Source organism: Patagioenas fasciata, chromosome 1, assembly GCF_037038585.1.
Source record: "Patagioenas fasciata isolate bPatFas1 chromosome 1, bPatFas1.hap1, whole genome shotgun sequence".
Lineage (NCBI taxonomy): Eukaryota > Metazoa > Chordata > Aves > Columbiformes > Columbidae > Patagioenas > Patagioenas fasciata.
This window is the reverse complement of record NC_092520.1, coordinates 176,015,084-176,038,568: the sequence shown is the minus strand read 5'-3', so window position 1 is coordinate 176,038,568 and position 23,485 is coordinate 176,015,084. Positions and strand designations below refer to the sequence as shown.

The window sequence follows — 23,485 nt, the reverse complement described above, 5'->3', positions numbered from 1 at the left end:
CCCCCCAGCATGAGAGATGTCCTCCTAGGGGGTGGCTGTTCCCTGTCCTGCTTTACTCAGACACGTGCAGCCAGCCCAGGGCTTGGGGTATTGCAGGCACCTCCCAGGGCTTTTCACAGAATCACACAGGATCACAGAATGGCAGGGACTGGAAGGGACCTCTGGAGATCTTCTAGTCCAACTCAGTGTACACTGGGCTGTGTGTGTGCCAGACCCACATGAGGTGATGTCTGATGTTGCTGGGGGAGAAGATCACCTACAGGGCAGCCAGAGCTCTCTGGTGAGCCATCTCCTGGGTGTCCTTCCTGGGCTGCAAGCAGGCATGCATGTCTGAATAAGGACTTCGTTCTTGGAGCACACCTTGGCTGATTAATCACACCCTGGTTCATTAATCACTGCTTTCTCTGTGCTGACTTCATTTGCTTTTACCTCTGACATCATCACTCACAGTCATCTCCGTGCTGCAGGGACCAGCAGTAGTCAACACCTTCTCCTCTGTTCTTCCCCAGGTCTGCGTTGGGATTCGTCCTGAAAAATAGTTTCTCCTCCCACAGAAAACACCCTAGAAGGGCCTGGGTTTGGGGAGCAGAGCTTACCTTTGCTGACTGCGTTGACCAGTGGTGGTCAGGGCCAAAGGTCAGGGCATTTGGGAACTTGGGGGTTTCCAAAGCTGCCAGGGCAAGACCCGCACTGGAGCTGCTTGCCCAGCATCTCTGCACTATCCGCTCTTGGTTTTTGCAGCGCGTGCAAAATGCAAATCACAGCAAACATTTTGAAATTCATGTTGACTTGTCAAGCCACAAACCTCCCTGCTGCCCAGCTCCCTGCCATGTTTGGGTTTCTGCTTAATTGCTTGCAAACAGCTTCTTTTATTGAGTTAGTAGGGCTTTGCTTCCCTGGAGGCAGCTTTCCTCCTGGCTTTGCTATGACATTTGCTGTGAACCCAAGGCAGACCATGGCACTGCAGAGTCCTGTTTGGTATCTGCCTGGCTGGGGATAAAAAATGGATGGCAGGTGAGCCCTGCCATAATTTATACCCTGATCTCTTCACCCTCCTGGCTGCTCTGCCAAGAGCCCCACAGACCAACCACTATGACTGAGGGTCTTGTGTTAACCCAGTGCCCACACCACTTGCAGGGAGGTCCCTCCAGTTCCCACTCTCCTTCTGCTCATTTTTTGGGGAACTCCATCATTTCTTTAACCTTGTGATGAAAGCTGAAAACAGCCGAGGCTGCCTGGCTTCCTCGCAATGTCTTTTAAGATGGGAAATTCCCAAGCCCCTAACAAGTTCAGTTGGTCACGGGCAGATCATGGCTCGGCGGGAGGCGATGGCACCATTTGGTCACAGGCTGCATGGAGGCGAGTGGGGAACAGCTGCACGCTTGGGTGAGGAGGTTTTGTTGTGGTTTTGTTTTGTTTTGTTTTTTCCTAAATATTTTTAAATTCTTCATGTTTTCCCCCCTCTTTTTAGTCTGCCTTTGCCTTGGCACAGCCAGCTTCTCCACCCCCAAGGCACACCAGGCATTCACACATGGACAGAAAGACGGGGCCACGCTCTGACACATCCCCATCCCACCCCAGGGTCCCGTGAGATGGAAACGGCTCCCACCAAACCCTCTCCCAGCCGTGTCCAGAGTGTGGGCACATTGGACAGTGGGACAAACTGTCATGGGGCCATGGCTTACACCAGGGAGGGGAATGCCCATGTGGGCTCTGTCCTGCATGACTGGGCTGAAGAAGGCTCTTCCTTCGAGCCATGACCAGCCGTGGGGGTGAGCTTAAGCTATTCGCATTCCTGAGCACAAATAAAATAAGCAAAGAGTCAAGGGTTTCCCTTGGCACAGCGATGAAACTCTTGTAAACTGATTTTTCACTTCATTTAGCCATGCAACGGCTTTAGCATTGCAAACCCTCAATGCTAAAAAGCCTGAAGCCTGGCTTTAAAACACAGAGGGTTTGCTTTTTGCACCCAAATAGCCCACGAGTTCCCCCTCCCATCTGCCTGCTGATTTCAGGAACTGTGCTCTTGCAGGAAGACCCACCGCCGAAGCCTCTCTGCGAAGGTTGGATGTGTTCCCTCCAACGAAAGATGAACCTCCTGATGAATGATATATCCTGAGGCTGGGCCTTTAGGTAAAGCAGCAGTTGAGCAATTAAACCAGGGAGAGCTTCCAAGGCTCCCCAGTTCCTCTGAAATCACCCGTAGCATCAGGCGAGCCAAGCTGGCACCCCTGAGCAGACAAAATGCTTGCTGGTGATGTGCTGCAGCCCTCCTGGGGCTGATTTTGGGATTTCTTTCCCGAGCCTGGCTTTACGGGGTGGATGTAAACCACCTGCTCCAGCCCTGAGCAGCGGTGCAGGCGTCCGTCTTCCTTCGCCCCGCACCGCCCCGTGCTGAACGCGTGCCAGGGAGCTGCGAGCAAGTGGTGCTGCTGAGGTGCGAGCTACAGGCACCTGGGCCCTCGGCTTCTTTCGGCACCGCTTCATTTTGAGCTGTGAAAAGCAGAGGCGCACGCTTGCAGCTGGGGTTGCACATCTCCCCTGGGGCCACCACCGCCAGGCGGTGTGCTGGCCCCTGCCAAACCCTTCCTCCCACCCCTGGTCCAGGCTGATGCACCCACATATCTTGTGCCTTGTACCCCTCCCTGCACCCCTTGCTCCCCAAATTCCCTGCTGACAGACCCTCAAGCCCAAAGAAGTCTCATACCAAAAATCTTTCTTCTCACTGTGTTATCCTAAAGAAGTCAGAGCAGGGATGGGATTATTACCCTTGCTGTGATTTTGCCCATTTTCCATCCTCAGGGGCAGATAGAGCTCACCCCTAATTCAGTTCCCTTTGGAGGATCATGGAAAACAAATCCTTATCCCAAAATGAACCATGCTGGAGTGAGGCACACACCAGGCATGTCCTTGAGGTGAGCCTGGAGCACACTCATACGCCCAGCTCCCCAGCTTCGCTGCTGCAGCACGAGTCCCCACTTGGGTCTGTGCTCCTCAGAGCTGAGACATGGATTGGGGGTTCTATGCAGGTGCCAGGGGACCCCAAAACTGATGCACGGGGCAGCAGATGTCTTCACTCCCCACAGCTTTGTGCCCACATGTCAGATGTGTGATACCTCCCTTGCTGGGAGGAAAGGGAAACACAAAGGCCTTTCCGAGGGAGGGAAGGACCGCCGTTGTCTAGACGATGTGACTAAGGAGGGAAGGGGCCGACTGTTTGTACAGCTTTGGGAGTGTAAACACTGCCGACTGTCCCAAGCCCTTCAAAGCAGAGGAATCCGGAGATGGGATGAAAGCACAGGGAAATTCTGGCCGGGTGTCCAAACGCAGCAGCGAAGGAGCAGGGGACATTTTCAAGATGAAATCCCAGCACCTGAGTCACTCCAAACCAGTCTGAGAGCGGGGGGACAGGCAGGAAGGAGAAGTGCGGCACTGCTGGCCGTGGGCAGGGCTGTGCGTGGGCTCCCAGGACTTTCCCAGCTTTGGTCGCTTCTCTCTGCAATCTCAGAGTAAGTGTCCTGAAAACGGAACTGGAGGCCCTGGGAATCCCGCTGTACCCCACAGTGAGCTGGTTTGGCCTCTGCATTTCATTCAGCTCCACAAAAGAAAGAGAAAATGTTGAGAGGTTTGGTTTCTTTTTTTTTTTTTTTTTTTTACAACTTTAAATACAGTACTGAGTATAAATTAATCTTACATTTTTAAAAAAAAAAAGAAAAAAAAATCTTAAAATAAAACCTCACCATCTTTACAAACCAAAGGAAACAGATTTTGGAACAGGAAAACGAAGTGTCTTAAGACTTTGAGGGCTTGGAGATGGTGGGAGGGAGCAACATGCCGCCTCGGCAGTGGTGCGAGAAGTGCTCTGGGCTTGCAGGACGCAAGAGCAGCATCCCTCCGTGATCTGTAACAGCTTCAGGTTGTGGCTTCACCCCCTTCCCCTGGCTCCCTCCGGGGCTTTGCCCCACAACAGGGGGGTGTGTGTGCAAGGGGTGCAGCAGCTGGAGGCAGGAGGGGAAGAGGAGCACTGCCATGCCAGCTCCAGACAGGCATTTTCTGCATGCGTAACTCTGTAGTGCCCAGCACGGCACCAGGACACCAAGGTGACACTGCAAATTCCCTTCATGCATAACATTTCTGCTAACAGTGATTGAGTAGTAGGTGTGCAGAAATAGCCCCTGACTGCAGAGCCCTCCTTCCTCTGGAGCAAGGACTCTACAACTGACCCTCCAGTCGTCCTCTGAGTCCTCCTCACTTAGAAGAGCTCACTTCTGTCTCAGACGACTGCTGCCAACTGCAAAAACCATCCTCATTTCTTTCTCTATACCTACACACAGCTGCTACATCTTGGACCAACTCGCAAGCTAGATGGGCTGGTACCATCTAAGGGGCAAAATCCAGAAGGAATGTGAGAGAGAAAAGGTGAGGAAAAAAGATGGGACATGTGGGGACGTTGGCACAGAGAGAACAGAGAAGGGTGCGCAGGACACCATGAAGGGGTTAAAACCCTCGGGGGAATGACATGATTCTGCTTTCAGGACCACAGCACAGGCAAGGACAGCTCACTGAGATTAAGTCATGCTTCTAAGTTTGGCTGTTGCTGGTCTCATCGTGGTGCCGCTTCACCTCCTGCAAGGAAGTTGTGCTGGGGGGTTGGTGGGGAGGGAGAGAAAAGGGCAACAAGACGGAGACAGATCAGATGATGTCTCTGCCTGTCCCATCCTGGGCCTCGCAGGCACGTTGCAGTAACACTGGGCTTTTCTGCCAGCCCAACAATACCGATGCACGCACATGCCTCAGAGCTTCCTGCCACTGGGGAATGAAATCCATTTAAGAACATATATATATATATATTTATATATGCATGTATAAATACACATACACACACACACACGCACGCACACGTATATATATATATACACATATACACAGATATACACGCGCACACATACAGAGTGAATTTAAAAAATAATCAGAGTCTGAGCCTGGAAAGTTGAATTCTCCACCAGCATGTGCAAAGAGGCTCCTCTTGGCAGGGGCCGGGGGTGTGGAGATGATTCTGCCGCCCTCTGCTCCTTCCCCGTGATCTAAACACCTTCCAGTCAGCACCAGGAGCAGGAGGGGAAAGGGGCAGGGGAATGCATTTGGCTTCTTTGTTTTGTTTTGTGGTGGGTTTTTGTTCTTGTTGTTCTGTTCCCCGAGATGTTGTATATCTTAGTGGTTTTGGTTTTTCTTTTTTAAAATAAAATATACACACGCACATTAAAAATATATATATCTGTCCAGGTAGGGCGATAAAAGTCCTTAGTGCATTTTCCATCATTGGTTGCCACTCGCAATCTGAGATATGCCTGTTTTCAAAACGTAGGCCCGGTGCAAGTGTTGATCTCAGATGGGCCCCCCAGCCTTACGAGAAACATGAGGGGAAGGGAGAATATTCCCCTTCCACCCTCTGTCCATTTATTTTTCTTCTCCCCTCAGAAGAAATTGGACCCGCTTTCCTTTTCATGTTTCCCATCCTGTCCTCTGGAGCAGGGAAGGCATTGTCCTGTCCTTGTTGCATGTTGCGGCTGTTGGGGTTCATGGTTTTATTTGTACTTTGTTCTTTTCTGATATATATATATAGAGAGAGAGGTTATGTTTGTCCTTTTTTGTGTGTGTGTGTAAAACTTTAAAATTATGCTAATAAATGAAAGAAAGGAGAGGCTTTGGTGGGAGAAGGTCCACTGATGGAAAGGGAAGCACCATTTGCTGTCTGAATCAGACATCGAGGCAGACGGACAAAGAGGAAAAGTTATCACTCCAAGGACCCCATGGGGGCAATACAGCAAATATATTAAATAAACCTGGAAGTGAAACAAAAACAGACACTGCATTAGAATATGTAACCCTCTGCCCCTGCAACTCCCCTCCTCTCCCATTTTCTCCTCTGAAAGTGTTCATGTCCAAGTGCCAGATTAGAAGCCCCGGAGGGCTTTTGACCTTCTCTATTTTTTCCCCTGAACAGAGCTGAGATTTGCATGAGTTTGCATTATTTCTGCCCTGGGATCCTTGGGCTGGCCAGGAGGATCCTGGGATAATTGGAGCCCTCATCATGCTAAGTGTGGGAATGACAATCCCATGACACTGACCGGTGCCCCTCATCCCCAGCTCCCGACATGCCGTGGAAGCCCCTCATCCCCCTCTCCCGAGGCGAGGCGAGGGGAAGCGGATGCGAAGCGAGCAGCCCAGGCTCATTTGATGGGTTGGAATTGCTGAGTCACAGGACAGAGCTTTCCCTGTCAGGCTGTGCCACCTCTCTCTAAATTCAGGCCCCCAGGTCTATTTCCTGGCTACTCTTTCTTTACTGCACCTTCCCCTCTCTCACGGGGCACTGGGGCTTATTTTATTTTCCCTTGTAGCACTGAAATTCTTCTGATGACAAGGGAATTACTCCTGTTTACACAAGTCAGGGAGAGAAGAATCAGGCCCTGGACTGACAAAGTCCAGATCTCTTGCCAGAGATTCCAGTTCTCCTTTCCCCTGGTATGACCTTTCTTATGCACACAGGCTTCCCGCTAGGAGAAAGACGAACCAAAAGCATTGCTGCTTTTCTTTTCAGTCTTTCTGTCAACTCATCTAATGAAATAAAAAGAAAAGGGATCCCCAGAGCAACAATAATTCTCTGCTTTCAACGGAGAATCAATAGAGAAGGAGAACAGGAGTTGTTTCACAGAAGAGATTAATTATATGGACCCCGAGTGGATTTAGGTGCAAAGAGAAGTCAGGCTCAATCTCTACCTGGAAGGAGAGGCAGAGAGGGCAGGCCCCAGAGCAAGCAGGGTTGCAATGAAGAGCGCTAAAGCCATAAATAAAGTGCACACCTTGCCTAGTCCTTCCCCTTCAGCCCTGTTTTTATGATGCCCAGGCCCTGCAGTAGCCCCACACTGAATGAGCAGCTGGTGCTGTGCAAAGTGCCCGAGCTGCTCAGGCAGAACCGTGTCCCGAGAGAGCGCTGCTCCCGACCAGAAAAGCAGCTTGCTGTTACCTGCCTTGTGCTTTCTCTCCCCTGCCAGCACTTCTATGCTACGAGGATTTCTTTCAGCACTTTCTTATCGTTGACATGCTTGTACTTCTTATGTTTCCTCTTCTGTGCCGGCGGCCGGCGTACTCGCTGCCTCTGTGACGCAGCGGCTGTGGTGAAGGACGGTGACGAACCTGCCAAACAGAAGGGAGAGTGTCTGTACAGCGAGGGACAGCCGGGTCATGTTGAAATATCTTTCCTCACCCATTATCAACAAAGAACTCTGCAACAGGAGGGCCAGAAGGCCTCCTCCTTCCGTTCTTCTGTCCCTCATCCTCTGTTCTCCACAATCTCTGCACTCTCCCTTGTCCCTTCCCTTCACCTCTCATCTTCCCCTCCTTCATTCCCTTCGGTTCCATCCCCTTGCTGGCAGGCAGACATCCTGAGAAAGGTCCCTTGGCTGGTATAAACCAGTGCAGGCCCATGGGATTCACTGGAGTCAAGCAGATTTAAACCAGTGGAGGGCTCTTTCCCTCTCCCCAGCCTCCATTCTCACCCCTCCCTCTGCTCTACTAACACCAAGATCCTTACGTCTCTGTTCACGTGGCCCTGGCCGGCTGCTCCGGGGGGGCTGACGGGACACGGCTTCGCACCGACACTGCACATGGTCCTCCAAAGGCACAACGACTTTTTTGAATTTTGGCTTCCTCTGGACAAATTCGATTTTGTTCACCTGTTTGGAAGGGAGAGGCACACAGAGATGAATACAGCTGTAGCTCCCACTCTGTAAAAATAATCAGTACTGGTTTTCTTCCTGAAGGGTTAGAAAGCAGTTTATAGACCACGGTTCAAGTTCGTGGTGGTGTGTATGGCAGCTAGTTCTGTACACACCAGCAGAGCAGACCTAGACCAGGCAAGTTCGGATGTGACTGGTTGTTTCCCCGGTTCCTAATTACTGCTGCTGCTGAAGCAGGTTGACTGGTTGATCACAGACAGAAACATGGGACGTGCAGAACATGCTGACCTGTTTCTGACAGACTGTGATGGCGGAGACCTGGGGGCAGCCAGAATTAATTCCCACAGGATGCTACAGGAAGGGCAAAAGGAGAAAAACTCGGGCCCAATGCAAGCAAACGCAGCCTCACCAGCTCTGCTGAGGCCTGTCTGGATTTGTCTCAAGCTCTTTAATGACTGGCAGGGCTGAAGCCCTCAGCTCAGTGTTCCGCGGGGAAGGCGGCGCTCTGGAAATTCCCTCGGACTCTCCGCTAGTGCTGACTCAGAGGGAAGACTCACGGCTCCACATCCCACCGCAGGGCACCCGCTTCCTAAGGCATCCTCCTGCTCCAGGAGCAGCCGGGCCTGACCCCACTCAGCTTATCTAACAAGACCGCGGTCCCTGAAGTGCTCTGCAAGCTAAAAATACTTGCTCAGCCGCCCGTCTGGGATCAAATTCCTCTAAACCCACTGCCCCCAGCAGCATCCCTCAGGCAGCGCAGAAGCAGCCAGGCTGTTTATCTTTCCTTGAAAGCCCACTCCACACGCTTCAGACCACACGCTGCTCACTAGACAAACACTTCCAGCCAAACAATAGAGAGACCTCTGTCCTCAAAGAAACCATTTCCAGGTCACTTTTTCAGGCTGGCTTTTGACCTCTCACTTGTTTTTTTCCAGAAAAACAACTCCTGTTCCCCCCCATTTTCCCCTCATTTGGCTTGGCTTTTCTGAGAAAGGAATTTCCTGATGAAAAGGGCTGTGTGAATACAACTTCTCCCAGCCAACCTCTGCCTCCTGCCTGGGGGAGTCTCTTACGACTCAGGCAGAGGTTTAGTACGGGATGAGTATTATTTTTATACAAGCTGTCTGGGAGGAAGCTGTGAGGAGATCGCTGGTGGCTGTGAGGAGGGCAGGATCAGAGCAAGAGGTTAGCCGTCAGGTGTCTGCTTGCCGCTGGAGTGGGTCAAGAGGTGACTGTGGGGCTGAGAAAGAGAAGAAGCTGCTCCAGTGCGTGTCTTGGGAAGAAGCTGTGGCAGCAGCGTGAGGATGAAGCACTGACACTGCCAGCCCTCCTCTTTTTGCATCAAAAACAGTTCCCGCGATGAAAGTGTCCTGTTTCTTCTGCTCTAACACAGCAGCCAAGGCCACCTCCAGGCACAGGAATAGCCGTGGAGTGGAGCTGCAGCTGGGGACGGTGCCCTGTAGCTCTGTGACAGTGACAGTCCCCAGCTGCTGGACAGCACCAGCGCCCCGAGCAGCCGACGCAGACATCACCCCGTGCCAGAGGCTGCAGCGCTGCGTGGCTAACGCAGGAGACGTGACTGCAGAGGGGGTGTGAGGCAGCAGTGTGGGCCTTGCACCCAGGACCCGCTGTGGTTTTGGTTTTGGGGGCTAGGAATGGAGGTGGGCTGCGGGAGGAGGGAGCAGCAGGAGGGATCTCCCTTACCTGGACATGCCGAACGCGGATCTGAGTGGGGCGACACTGCACATTGCGGTTGTTGCAACAGCCGGAGCAGCGCTGCACCTCCACGCAGGGCGGCCACACCACAAAGTTGGCATTGGTGCTGTCCACCATGTTGCGGGAGATTTCAAAGACCACCTCCCGTGTCTTGCACTCCGCCAGGACAGCTGGCTCTGCTGCTGCCAGAGCATCTACGGAGGGCCAAGAGAAGAAGGGGAGATGAAACAGGCTTTGCAGCTGTTACCAGCCTTCTGCAGCCACCTCTACTGGGAGAGAAAGACCCCACACAGCTCTCACACACACACATGTTCCTTCTCTTTCTCCCACCCCTCCAGCTCCCTCTCTGCTGCACTCTGTGGAGTAGCCCACAGTAAAAAGATGCTTCTCACTGCAGCGGCAGTCCTAGGCAGAAGATGACACTTCTTTAAAGCAAATCAACACCAATGGGATTTAAAGCAGAGCAGCTTACAGAGCTTCCGACTCCCTCTCCTGCCCTCCTGGAGTGTAACACCCAGCTTCTATGCAAGGCCCTGACCTTCCTTCTCATCTGCCCGCACATCCATGTGCACTATAACTTCTACCCTCGCACATGTATATCTCAGACATGCATCTGCACCCACCACAGCTTCTCAAGCGAGTGCTCCAACAATCACAAGGTACAACACCCCCGGCTCACCTAGACTTCGTCGCTCTCGAGAGAGGGCCGCGGGGTTTTGACCGGGCTGAGTTGCATTCAGGTCCAGGTTCGAGCTATCCTCCTCTGCAAAGGCAAAGACATGACCTCATAGCACCAGGTAGAGGCAGGAGAAGACAGCAGCCACTTCTGCTCTGCTCATCGGGCAGAGAGCAGAGACGTGGGACAAGCCATGGCCCCAGTACATGGTGCTAGGTGTAAATCCACCAGCAAGGTCACAGCTGTGCTGGAGCACGGAGACTCTAGGTTTGCTCTTGGCTCAGACTAGGCAGCTCAAAGCAACAAGCCTATCATGAAAGAGGTGTCCTGGTCAGGCTGGAAGTGGAAAACTCCAGATCAAGAGTGACAAGGCCTACAGCAGCACTTTCTGGTGTCAGACAGGAGTAACAGGGGGATTCAGATCAGGTGGCTGAGACCAGGATACAACAAGAAGCATCAAAGACTGGATGGGACCAGCAGAATGTATGGTATATAACACTGAGGTGCCTTTCTGGGATGGCTTGGGACTGGGAGAGCTGGGGTATGAGGAGGCAGGTGAAGAGGATGATGGGTGGGAGGTGGGGTGTTTGCTTTCTCTCCCCAACCTACTGCAACCACTCTAGGTTAAAGTCAGTTTTATGACATAAGAACAGAAAAATAAAGTTGAAATAAAGTTTTCCTCTATCCTACCCTAAGGTAAGCCGCAGGATCTGGAGGTAGCTCCATCAGCGATGGGAGAGGAAGGCAGAAAGCATTCAGGCCAGCCCTGAGCAGTTCCCTCCCACCCCCCTGCTTTTTCCCATAGGAAGCACTGAATAGAGAAATGCCCGCAGTCCCCACGGAGCACTCCAACGCGCAGCCCCTCCTGAGCTCCGGACAATGGCCGCGCTCAGAGACAGCTCCCACCCAGCCACGGCTCTTTCCTTCTCAGACCTGCTTTAGCAGCTGAAGGAAGCTGAATGGACGTCAGCATCAAGGGAGCAATTTTCTTAAAGGGAATTTGGGGCCAGTGGAAGATCTCTGTTTATCAGATGAGCAGTGGAACAGACTTCCCATACCTATCATGTCCCATCCCTCTTCCTCAGTCCTGCCCTAGCACAACCCTCGTATAAGCGGAAGTGGGGATCAGCTCTTAGGCAACTGCTGTATTGAGGCTGTATTCGTGAGGTAGGAATCATTTGCCTGTGCAGTCAACATCTACAGATGAGTTGGACAGACAGAAACCCTTTAAAGTGGCTAGAGAGCTGTGATCAATTATAGGATGCCATTTATCTTGCCCTGAGGCAGACACCCATAATCTGAGATCTGGTAGATCATGCTCTAGAAGGGCATATAGTCACCCAGGGGTTAGAGAGGGTGTCTGGATGACAGGCTTAGACGGTCATGCTTGCTTTGCAGGCAGCCACAGTTAAGGGAGATGACTCCGACTCTACACACCTCTGTTGTTGGGTCTACAGTAGCATTTAAGGTCAGGAGAGCAATAGCTCATCTGTCTCCTGGAGCTGTCTAATCCTGGCTCCCTGTGCAGTCAGAGGAGGGCAGCAGCTGTGACACGTAGAGGGTGTGCAGAGAGCACAGGGAATAGCTCCAGTTGCTTTGGGATTATTTTGCTAATACCATTATTTGGTAATACAGTAATTCTACACAGGGCAAGCAAATGGTGATGCCCCTCAGCCACTATCTGAGAGCCACAGGGTGTAAGAGAGATACAGCTTCACTGGACCATTTTCTGTTACCCTGACCAGCCTTTCTCATCTGGGACCTGAGGTGGAACCAGTGACGGAAAGCTCTGCAGCCTTCTCCCGTACCCCTGGGCTTTTCAGGCCAATAGAAGAAGCACAATCTGTTTCTTAACTGTGAGGGTGGTGAGTAACCATGATATAGATGTATCTGTTCCTTAGACAACGGGACATGACAGACTGCACGCATCTTCTCAGTGGCTCCTTCCCCACTCCTTCATCCTGTGCCGCCTGGCATTTTATCAAACGAGGGTGGGGGCTGCCTTTTGTGCAGAGGTTGAATTGATGAGAGGAGAGGAAAAAAAAATAGCAACAACTGTTGACTTGAAACAAATCTCCTATTGAAAACTGGGTCCCTCCCTCCCCCAGGTTGTCCTTCTACACCCCGGGTCAGCACTGAAGAAGCTTGGGGCGGGGGGACCAGCCTGGGACAATCCAGCACAGCTAATTTTGGAAGTTGCCCCATTGTGTGGCTCGTGGATGAGGAGGAGGGAGCTGGTGAGGGCAGGGAGCGGCCGTGGTGGTGGTGGGGAGCCTCGTCGCCTCTTTCTAAGGCAAACAATAGCTGAACGCAGCTGGTGCCCTCCCCTTCGCTTTCCCCCCCCTGCCCCTCCAGGGCCGTTTTGAAAGGCAGCGGGAATGCTTTTGAGACTGCGCCAGTGGTTGGACTGGCATAGGAAACAAAAGCAGGAAATTCTGTTCCCCCGTAGATAGTGTCTCGGCAAGGATTACAAAGCTCCAAACAGACAAAACACGAGAGAGAAGGCGAGCTGGGGGGCTGGGGGACGACGGGCGGGAGCAGAGTTAGAATAGAAAGGAATTTGCTCTGAAGAGACCGTTTATAAATAAATTCCTGGGCCAGCCCAGCCGCGGCGGCGCGTGCTCCAATTCCCACACGTGCCGACCCCTCCACACTTCGCCGCTCCCGCTGCTCGCTGCCCTCAGCCCCGGCCAAGTGACCCCAGGCATCGCAGCCCCCGGAGCTCCGATGCAGGGGCAGGATGTGAAGCGGCGCTGCCCTGACTAAGCCCCTGTCCCATATCGCACCTACGGACATGGGCTCTGTTGCTCCCGTCTTGAGAGCCTCTGGGAGCCCAGGGCCTTTTGTGGGTGCTAAACCTGAACCCACTCAGACCTGTCCTCTTCTATCAGTCTATTTCCACCTCCCATTTCTCCACCTCCTAAACTATCCTTGGCCAGTTCAAGCCCTGCTGACTGTGGATCTTCCAGGGTAAAAAGTGCTGACCTCAGTTCCTTGCACTCACCTTGCCCATCTCTTATTATTTTTGAAAGCCTGTGTCCCTTGATAGACTAGGCAGTTAGGAAGAGATCTAAATATGCATCTAGTTGCCCAACTCCCACAGGTTTCAGGGGGGCTGGGTCTGTAAATAGCCAAGTTTGGGCTCCTGAGTGGTTCCTATATTTACAACGAGGTCTGTTGATAGTGTGCCTGCTGGAAAACAGAATATCCCCTCCCTCTCCCCTAAAGAGTTAAGAAAAAATAAAGGAGTGTTCGGTGAAGAGGAGATTTACCTACGGAGTCTATCCGCAGGGCACGCTGGAGGTCACTGATGGAGCGCACTGAGCTGCCACCCAAAATCTCGTAAATGTCTTCGGGTATGGGGTCCCCCTGCCAGATGACAAAAAGAAAAGAAGGGGAGAAACAAGCATTAGAGAGGTGATCTGCAAATACTGTCATGGAGTGGGAGCGAGGGGAATCGAAGGAGCACAGAGGAGGCACAACAGAACCAGCCAAATGCAAAGGCACCCTCGTGAAGGCATGAGCCTGAAACCTGAGCACAAGCAAGACAGCTTGTCTTGCTGCCTCTCAAAAAGCGGTCAGGAGACTGAAAAAGCAAAAAAATGCCTGGGCTACAGAGCAGAGCCCCAAGAGCCATGCAAGCAGCCAGCAAGGCTTCCTTCTCCGGTGCTGTATGACTTCTCCAGGTGGCCTCTCGTTCCTGCTGCCCGCAGTAAAGGCGTTTTAACAGACTTCCCTTATGCTATCAGATAAAACCTTCCCAATATTTCCCTCTGTTATGAAACTCCCTCACGGGCTTTGTCAGATATCGTGTGGATGTGCGTGTGCGTGCGCGTGTTTTTCAAACCACAGCGGCCCAATATTATCCATCATTTGCATACTCTTAAAAAAATAAAAAAAGAGGTGGGGGGGTGGAGAGGAAGATTGACCTTCACAGCTGAAGCTGCTCCACCGTGAGCCTGCGGTGAAACCACAAATGCTGCAGGGAGGACATGAAAGGCTGTTTGAGGTGGGCTGAGGAGCTGATTTGGATAAAGAAAACACATGGGAGACTGGATGTCATTGCAGCCCAGTGCCAAAAAAACTTAAGTAAGCAGGTTTATAGGCATCAGACAACGGGTCAAGTTCAGGGTTTGTGCGGGCAGGTGCAACGCCATCAATCTCTTGGGAATTCTATCCTGGCACCAGACTTGAGTGAGCCCCAGTGACAGCACTTAACACGACTACAAAGGAGCAGTGTGGGAAAGCAAGCGCTGATTAAAACATACTTCCGAAAGACTAGAAAAAGAGACAGGGGAAAGTACTGGCCAAAGTGTTTGCTTAGCTCCTAGCTCTCTTCTTTCAGGGCTACTCATGCGGAAAAGCTGCTCTTTCAGCCGGGTGCTGAGACACAGCCCTACACATGCCCCTGTAACTGAGAGGAGGACTTCGCTCGTGCGCTTGTGTAATGCAGGGATTTTCCTGTGGGGTTTTATGGGCAGTTGGTCGCATGTGTGTGGTCCTTCCAGCACACAGCTATTCCCTCCCTGTCTGCCTTCATTTCCCTTCCACTTGGAGTCGAGAGAAACTGCTGGGCAGGTGGTTAAATGTTGGCTTTTAAAGCTTGAGGGCTTTAGCCCAAACCTGCAGCCGCTTTTGCATGGCTGCTTGGACCTGGCATCCTCCCAGACGTGCCTGTCCCTTGGCCACCCGCCCTTCGCTTCCACTAACAGTGCTCCCTCAGCCCTGCTAGCCCAGCCTCTAAGACTATAACTTAAACTAGGACGCAGTGGCTTGAAGGCTGCTGCAGCCCGAGGCACGGGCAGAAGCCTCCCAGGATAGCTGCAGAGCAGACAACACTAACGTGTCTTAAACCTCCGCAGCCAGATCGACCAGAGAGCTCAAGTCAGATCGAGCCTCTCTGACCCGCTCCATCTCTGTCACTGTCACATCTCACCACAGAGCTGGCTGTCTGCCTGCAGCAAAAAGCAGATTTTACATCCCCAGGCATTACTTCCTCAGTCTCAGAGGGAGAGAGAAGCAGTGTCAGTGATGAATGCACAGCCAGAGAGAGACTTGTATAATTCAGGGATCACTGAGTAGCTGTGAAATGAAGATGCCTTCTGACAACTCCTGCTGCGTGAGGAAGAGTAGGACCAACAGCCCAGCGCTGGAGAGGCTCTGCAGCACTTCCCTTCCTCGCGATGCACACACAGCGTTTACGGGAAAAGGGATCATTTGCAATTCCCAGTACTTGCAGCCAGAGCTCAGCACTGAGCGGTGAAATTGCAGGCTTTTAATGTTTGCACCTGTCAGCCAAACACATTTGTGTACAAATGCTGCCTTGCACGGATGCCCTTGGTCCTTCCTGACACTTGATACATGTAGGAAATGGAACTTTATTTTAAACTCCAGCACTCGCTAGGGGAGAGCGTGGGCAGGTGTTACGAGGCTCGGTGACTTTGGAGGCAAGCTGGGAGGTGTCACCTTGCTAACTGAGCGGGGGGAACAGACGTGAGCCAGGGACTGCAAATACAGGCCCTCAGGAGATGGATTGCTGGAGACTGCCTGTGGAAATAAGCTCCACTCTCTGCCCACAGCAGCAGTTTTAGGCGCATATTTTTTCTTGTTGCAGATACTATCAGCATGGCTGTGGTGTATCGCCAGCCCACATGGCTCGTAATCCTGTCTTCCTCTCCAGGGTTAGTGAGCTTTGCCAGTGAAAACTGCAAGCCTGTGAAGCTCCTTATTTTCCTCTTGTGCTGCAGAGCCGTGTCCAAGGCTGGCCTAAGAGCAGCCAGGCAGACCTGAGCTGCACGGCTCTTCCTTGCTCCCTTTGGGATCTGTGATTTGGAACAGCCATGTTTTTGCCCCCCATCCCAGCCCTGTGGCTGGGAAGCTCTGAGATCAGGGCACTGCACACACCAAGGCCCTTCGTGGGAATGGGACACAGGGAAGCAGAGGTCCACCAGCCACCTCCACCTGATCCCATGGGGTCAAAAGGTAGAGGAGCAGTGCAGGAGGTGGGATACTCAGCAGAGCAGCCTGAGCAGCTGGTGCTGTTCCTGCTTAGCAGCTCCTCTGGAGTTATTTGTCTAACACAGGTTAACAATCTCCTTTTTTAACTCTGCAGCAGATCAAAGAAGACTTTTGTCTCAATGGACTCCTGGCTGGCTGTCAAGAGCCCCAAGGCCTGGCCTTGTATTCCTGAGAGGCCCTGAATTCCTAGAAGAAAGTAAGTTTATTCTTCCCTCCCTCTGTCCTTCTGCACCCAGTGCCTGGCTCTCCCCTGAACCACAGGGGTACTCCCCACTCTGCCAGTCCCCAGCAGCGATGTCGCGTCCCCTTCTCCTGGCTGCTGGCACCTGGGGGCGAGATCCAGGGCACACCTGAGACCAGGCAGCGGAGCACCTGGGCAGGGGCCCTGCCCGCCCAGCAGCCGCTCTGCGCCATGGTTGTGACGCCGGGGCCTCTGGGCACGTCAGCTTTGCCTCCCTCCTCCCAGACGTCAGCAGTGCCGTTTGCCTGCTGCAAATCCTGCAAACATGACAGTCCCCCTGTCCCCGCTCCCCAAAAATCAGCCTCCTCCCTAACCTCACCATCCACTGCCTCTGCAGCTTTCTGCAAATAGATGATTTGAGCACCAGGGCTGCCGAAAGGTACCCTTGTGACCAGCTGCTGCCGAGCCGACACAGGGAATATGCAGGGCTGCGCTCCAGCCCTTCCTCCAGCTATTCACAGGCACGGGTTTCAGAGTCTTGCTGGAAGGTGTGTCCTTCTTGGTAGCACAGCAGATACAGAGGAGGAGGGAGCAAGGACTGTGCAACTGGCAGGGAAGGCAGACCCTCAGGGCTCAAAGAAACCAGCCAAGGACACTCCCAAGGTGAGGACTCCTCCAGTTCCTTTTTTTGTGTGTCTACACATCTATGTGTGACTGCACACAGAAGTCCAGAAGGGTGGCAGCACCACCAGCCCAGGGCAGGGAAGCACTCAGCTATCTGCTCCTCTACCCAGGACAGGAGGGCTTTCCTGTGAGCCTCTGCAGAGACCATGGCAAGGGATCTTGGCAGTAGGGTCTTGAATGATCAACCAGGCAAAAAAAAAAAAAACCAACCGTTCTTTTTAATTCCCTCTGAAGCTGATGTAAGGACCTTAAGGGGAGACTCTGCTGCATTCCCTGGCAGACAGCAAGACTGGCAGCACCTGCCACAGGCCCGCTGAACCCCAGGGGCTCTTGTTCCCCTGGCACAGGGCTTACACCCTCCCAGCACCACTCCTGGCTACAGGGGACCCTGACACCCACACACGACTCACCCCACAACAGGCACAACCCTCCTCACACAAGCCTCTTCCATGTGGCACAGTGGCTTACATTTTCCTCCCTTAAAAGAATCGAACTTAATGTTTGATCTAGCCCATGTTCTTAAAATACATCCAGACCTATGCACCGTTTTCCCATTTCAAGGGGGACTCCGCTGCCCCACCCTGCTCCTCCACACACCTCCCACACCTCCCCTGCGAGGGCTGGAGGCATTCTCACCCCCAGGACCAGCTGGGTGCCGGCAGCACTGGAAACAGCGCAGGAACCACTGTCATTCCCCCCTGCTGCTGCACGTCAGCTGATGGTGAGGGGGAGGCAGGGACGACTCGTCTGGCTCCTTCCACGAGCTCACTCACCCCAGACATGTCATCCACCCCGCCTTCCACTGCTTTGTCCTTGTCACCACCTCATGCTAAGAAGACTCGGGAAGAGCCCAGGAGCCTTGCACCAGGAAGATGTGATGCGGAGCTGGGCTGAGGTTAGAGCAAGCACCCGGCTGCACCCCATTCCTCGGGAATTCCAGAAAGCCCTGACAGTGGGGCTTCACCCCAGCACAACCACACTGGGCTCAGCCCAGCTCTATAAATGTTGCAAGGCAACTATTACAGCCCGCAGGGCAAATGCAAATGAGTTTAGCATCCTCTCTTCCCAACTGGCAAATACCTTCCCTCTGAGGTGCTACTCCCTCCTACTGGAAGAGCTCCAGGGCCCTCCAGCTCCAGATGGGTGTGATCGAAGAGGGAGAGGGACTCGGGAGGTTCCATCTCCTGGTTCAGGCCTCTGCTGATCAGGGTGAACTGCTGTTGCCCATGCACCTTCTCCTGCAGGGCTGGGGAGGAGGTGTAAGCCCCTTTTCGAGGATGACTACGGCTCAGCAGCCTGGTAGGAGTTGTGTGGCATGCACCTGGTGCAGAACACGATGCCCTCAAAGTGGATGTGGGGACCAGCTGCAGGCAGAAGTATCTACCCAAGCAGAAACCTACTTGGTTCTCTGGTCATAAACTGATGAATAGCGCAATTCCTCTCAAGAAACCCGGAGCTGCAATTCCCAAACTCTAACCTTACTAGGCTGTCATAGAGCTGTGCAGTCTTTTAATGGGATTCCAGCACAGAATAACAGCCCCCTGGGATCAGACACTTCCATCTTCACCCTTCTCCAGTGCCAACCATAGCTGATGTTTCGCATTGCACAGGAGAAAGAGATCTGAGCCACCCGCAGAGGAAATACCATCCTCTGCCCAAAACAAACATAACCACTGGGCAGCCCACAGTTCTAACTGCTTCCCTTTGCGGCTTGGGCAAGGGCAAAATGGGCCCATAAAGAGGTGATGTGATGCTTCGTACGCAACCCCTTCTCTGCCACCCACAAGAAGGGCTGCCTCAAAATGAGGAAGGAAGAGAAAGAAATGATGCAAAGGGAGGAAAGTCTTGGTAGAAGGATATATCCTGCCCCTGACAGTTCCCAAGCTGCAGATATAACCCATGGGTAGAGTCACTTTGGATGGAGCTGAAGTGGTAACTGAGCGCTGTGGGTAAATTTGTGAGGGGTTTTCTGATCCTCTCAATCTGCTCACCATCAGTTGATGAAACGGGACAGCAGAGGTCAAAGGATTTGGGGGTTAGGGGCTCCTATTCCTCAGTCATGGCTCAGGGGAGAAAGAGGCTCTGGTTTTCACGTGGGGAAACCAAAGAGGGCTGGTGTATGTACATCAGCCAAATCCACCACCGGCCTCCCCCCAAGCAGAGTGTGCAGGAGGGCTGCAGGACACTCATCTTCAGCCTCTTCCCAGCTAGAAACACACCTTACCGAATTACTGTGCCACCCCAGCATCAGTGTCTCCAGCCACACTCTGTCCTTCCACGCCCCTTTGAAAGCCCCCCGGCCCTTTTCCCACCTGGCCCTTGGCGATGCCCAGTTGCGTTTCACCCAGTGCGTTTTTCTGGAGGTGGCAACTAACCGGGCTTCGTTCCTGCCCCAGGCACGCCACTGTGATGCCAAAATAACCGGAGGGGGTGAGAGGCTGGGCGCAGCCGCCGGCTGGTGCTGTGCCCCGGGATGGCAGCCTCTGTGCGAAGCTGCCGGCGGGGCAGGAGGCTGCGGGCTCCGCAGGGCTCCCCAGCAGCAATCTGGGATTGCTCACCCGCACCAGCCTGGCGCTGGCTCCAGCCCGGGACGCACACGGGGGCGGGCGGCTCTGCCCGCCATTAGCGCCGAGCCCTCCCCTCGGCAAGGCTCAGGAGAGCCGCCGCCCGCCCCGGGCTCCTCGCCACCGCCGCTCCGCTCCGCTGCCCCCCCGCCACCCCCGGGCGTCACCCCGCCGCACCTGCGGGGCGCGAGGCGCCGCCGCCGGTCTCCCCCCGCCCGCTCCGGGGCTCGCAGCTCGGCAGCACCGCCCGCTGCCGGCGACGGGAGCTCACCTCCATACGGGCCAGGGGCAGGGAGAGGACGAACGCGAAGACCACGCCGAAATTCATGCCGACTTCAGGCCCCGCCGGCTGCGGGCACATGGACGGCGAGCCCCGGGAGGGAAGCGCTTCCCGCAGAGAGCCCCGCGGCCGCCCGGCCTCAGGCATGGGGGGCGCCGCGCGTTCCCATGTCCCCTCCGAGCCGGGCTGCTGGGGCGAGAGTTGCAGGAGCCCTCAGGAGAGGAGGTGGTGGTGAGGGGAGACAGAAGTAATTCTCGGTGACTCGCCTGCCTCTCTTGCTATCTCATAAGCCCGGTGGAAAAAAAATGCAGTCCCTCGAAATTATACGCATCCAGAGCCTACGTCCGTCTCGCTGCAAGGGATGCTTTGGCGTTGCCTTCTGCTAGGTGGTCCACATGCTATTTTTCTTCTCGATTTTCTTCCTTTCAAAAATATATATATATGTAAAAGATTTTACATGCAGGTAAGAATGACTCAGTGTTCTTAGAAAAATACGCACAAAATAATAATTATTAAAAAAAACCAACTTTGTTCCAAAGTTTGGTGTGAAATCCAAAAATAAAATCTTCTTCTTTAAGATGTCATTTTCTTTAAATGCTCCTTTTCTTCCTTACGGCTGCTTGCTTTTTAGCGAAAAGTTGCTGCTGCACATTTAATTTCTTCCCCTTAGGTTAGATTCTGGCTTGGGTGCCTTCTCGTGCGAAGGGTTGGTAGTTTGCTTGGACCTGAGGTTTGCTTTGGGTTTGGAGACAGGTGAGAGCAAATGTTTTTGCTCTGGGTTGCGTGCATGTGTGTGTGTATGCGCTGAGCCTTGACAAGCCTCAGAGCAGAGCCGCTGCTGCCTCCCGCGCTCTGTTGCAACGAGAAAGAAAAAAGAAAAAAAAAAAGGCAGAAAAGGTAAAATTGAAAGGGAGGCGAGCAAGCCGGTGGGTCTTTATTTTAGTCTGCAAGCTGCAAGAGAGACTAAACTGGCACTCGGGGCTGCTCCTTTTATAAAGGAGAGGAGATGGGTGGAGCATAACTTGCCATCCTCTTGGCGGGGGACCAAGGCGAAAAATCTAGTGAGGGAGTAGTAGTCCATTGCTGACAAAATAAAAGTGTGTTAATTTAAATGATAAATTAATTAAAAATCACTAATGCTGTAATAACACATATAATGTGGCTTTAATATCGCATAAGGAATGGGGACAGAAATTCCTTCCTCCTTGACAAGAGATAAGAAGAAAGGAGTTCCCGGTATGGTAGTTTGTTATTTTTTTGGCCCCAGGTCGTCTTTATTGCAGTCTGGAGCCCATTTCTCTAAGCTCCACTCACCTTCTTCCCTGCCCTGCTACACCACTAGCTCCAGGGAGAGAGATGGCTTTAATATCTTACGTCTCTTTGTGTGTAGGGAAAAAAAAAATAAAACAACCCAAACCAGAGAAATTTAAACGTTGCTACAAGGCAATCTGGTGTTGCTCATGGCACCGCGAGGTATTTTGCTGCATGATTATCTCCACGATGTAATAAACATCTGAGGGGAAATTAAGCAAGCAGATATTTGCTTGGGGGGGGGAGAGGGATGGGGTGGGGAAGGGTGCTAACAGGTGAGTTCAAGAAAGAGTCATATCCTATGGAGAAAACACCCGTACACACACCCTTCTATGTATGTACGAGCGATCTCCCGGTGCAGAGTTGCACACCCACAAAGCACACTCTGGGCATGACCAGGAGGGGTTTCTGCACCATCTTTGTGCAGGCTCCAATCCGCCGATACGTTCCTGCACTGTCATGCACCACAGGCGTTCGCTCTGAATCCCAAGCATCTTCCCTGCTTTTTCTATGCTACGCACGCACTTCTATTCGAGCCACTCGCATGCATAGCTACGTGCAAATTTTGTCTCATTCACACATCCCTGGGTATCCATGTGTTCTCCTTCACTCTCTCCCACTCTCTTCCTTTCTCACATACATGCATACATACACCCACCGGCATGCCAGTGGCCTCATCTCACAGCATCACACATGCTCCCTTAGACTATCTGGGTGACTGCAAGTCTCATGCAGCCAGCCCACTCTGAAACACACAGTCTTGCACCAGCACTTGCTTATGCACCGTCCAAAGTGTCTGGGTACAAGGACCAACTACCAGAACCAAGGAGCAGGCAGGCCACCAAATGCTCTTCTGTAGTAGGTATCTGACAACACCTCCCAACTTGACTAGCTACAGCCCTGAGTCTGACTTTGATGTTGGTCAGGAAGCACAGGGACACAAGGAGGACTGAGGGTCTTCCACAGCTTTCTTAAAACAGCATAGCTCCTCTGTTCCTCCTGTCACAGGGACACATAGCTCAAACAGAAAATGAAAGGTCCTACAGGAGGGCAGCATGTCAAGATGCTCTTGGGTGGCAAGGGATTGCTGACACTTCACACTAACCCAAAAGAAGAGCAGGCAGATTTCCCCACAGGTGGGAGTTCATCACAGCCATGCCAGCTACAAAGCATGGGCCATCTGAAGTGCATGAGTGCAGAGATAAGGGATGTCCTGGGAGTCCCTCAAACCAAGTCTGAAGTGGCTCAGTCCCAATTTTGGAGCTCAAGTGTGAGGAAGTGGAAATACAGTGCATACCTTTGATCATATCCACAGCCAGAGACCTTAACAGGACTTTACCTTAGACGCTCCAGCCATTCTAGGCCTGTCCCACCCAAAATTCCTCACGGCACTCTTAGAATTCCCCACATTCTCTGTCCTGGCCTGCCAGCGGTGTACCAGCCATTTCACGTGATGACAGTTCGGCTCCAACCCCCTGGCAGGGTGAAGCTTCTACCCTAGTGCCTACCTTGGTGCTGAAACTCCTGAAATCTGTAGGAAACTCTTGGTGGTCAGTAGGGGGAAAATCAAGGATTTGGAGTGGTCAAACCAGCTTCTGGAAGTCCTTCTATCTATGTAAAGAGAGCTGAGGGCAGCTAGGTCCCAAATGTCCATGACCCCATTACATATTTAAAGTTCAGAAGGGGTAAATGGAGGCTCAAGTACCGTTTGAGGATCTCTGCCCTCAAATAACCTGGTGTGGCTCCACCACCTCCATACCACCTTGTTCAAGCTGTGTAGGGGGTCCCCCATGTCGTAGTGGCTGCCTGGCCAGGACAGAACAGCCTGTGTGTGGGAAGGTTGATTAAACTCCTCAGCAGGGAGAGATATTGCTGCCGGAGAGGAGAACGACTCAGCAGTAAGCTAACAGGGATTGCTGCAAATTTCTTGCTCAGTAGCAATAAGAGTTACTGCAGGGCTTGCTTTTGGGGGGGCCTACACGTGGTGTGGGGGTTTTTTTGGGTTTTTTTGTTCTTTTTTTTTTAGTATCCGGCTGCGTTACATACAAGCTGGGATAGAAATAAAGTTATTTATTTTCACGTGGATGATGCCGGGCAGTTTTTAGAAGCTCGACACCAGAAACAAAAAGCTAATCCCTGTTGAACGTCCAGACAGCAAGGAAGAGGATGTTTGGAATTTGACTAATCATCTACCTATGAGTCTGCCTGGAAATAGAGCAAAATTATATTCAAGCTGCTCGGGCTTCAATCGCTTTTCCTTACTCTTTCTGCTTTTAAGATAGGGGCAGGTTTTTCTCTAGTGAGGTCTTTAGATGCAGG

General features: G+C 52.6%; 1 protein-coding gene across 1 annotated transcript; it reads right to left on the bottom strand.

The window, feature by feature from the left end:
• Positions 1–3,674: 3,674 nt before the first annotated feature.
• On the bottom strand, positions 3,675–20,802 carry PDGFB (platelet derived growth factor subunit B). Its single transcript, XM_065857317.2, has 7 exons — positions 19,847–20,802; positions 13,401–13,497; positions 10,132–10,215; positions 9,441–9,646; positions 7,592–7,733; positions 7,025–7,194; positions 3,675–5,843 (listed from the first exon to the last, which is right to left on the bottom strand). The coding sequence occupies exons 1-6, from the start codon at positions 20,000–20,002 to the stop codon at positions 7,058–7,060; spliced, it is 822 nt and encodes a 273-aa protein (XP_065713389.1). The 5' UTR covers positions 20,003–20,802; the 3' UTR covers positions 3,675–5,843; positions 7,025–7,057.
• Positions 20,803–23,485: the final 2,683 nt, after the last annotated feature.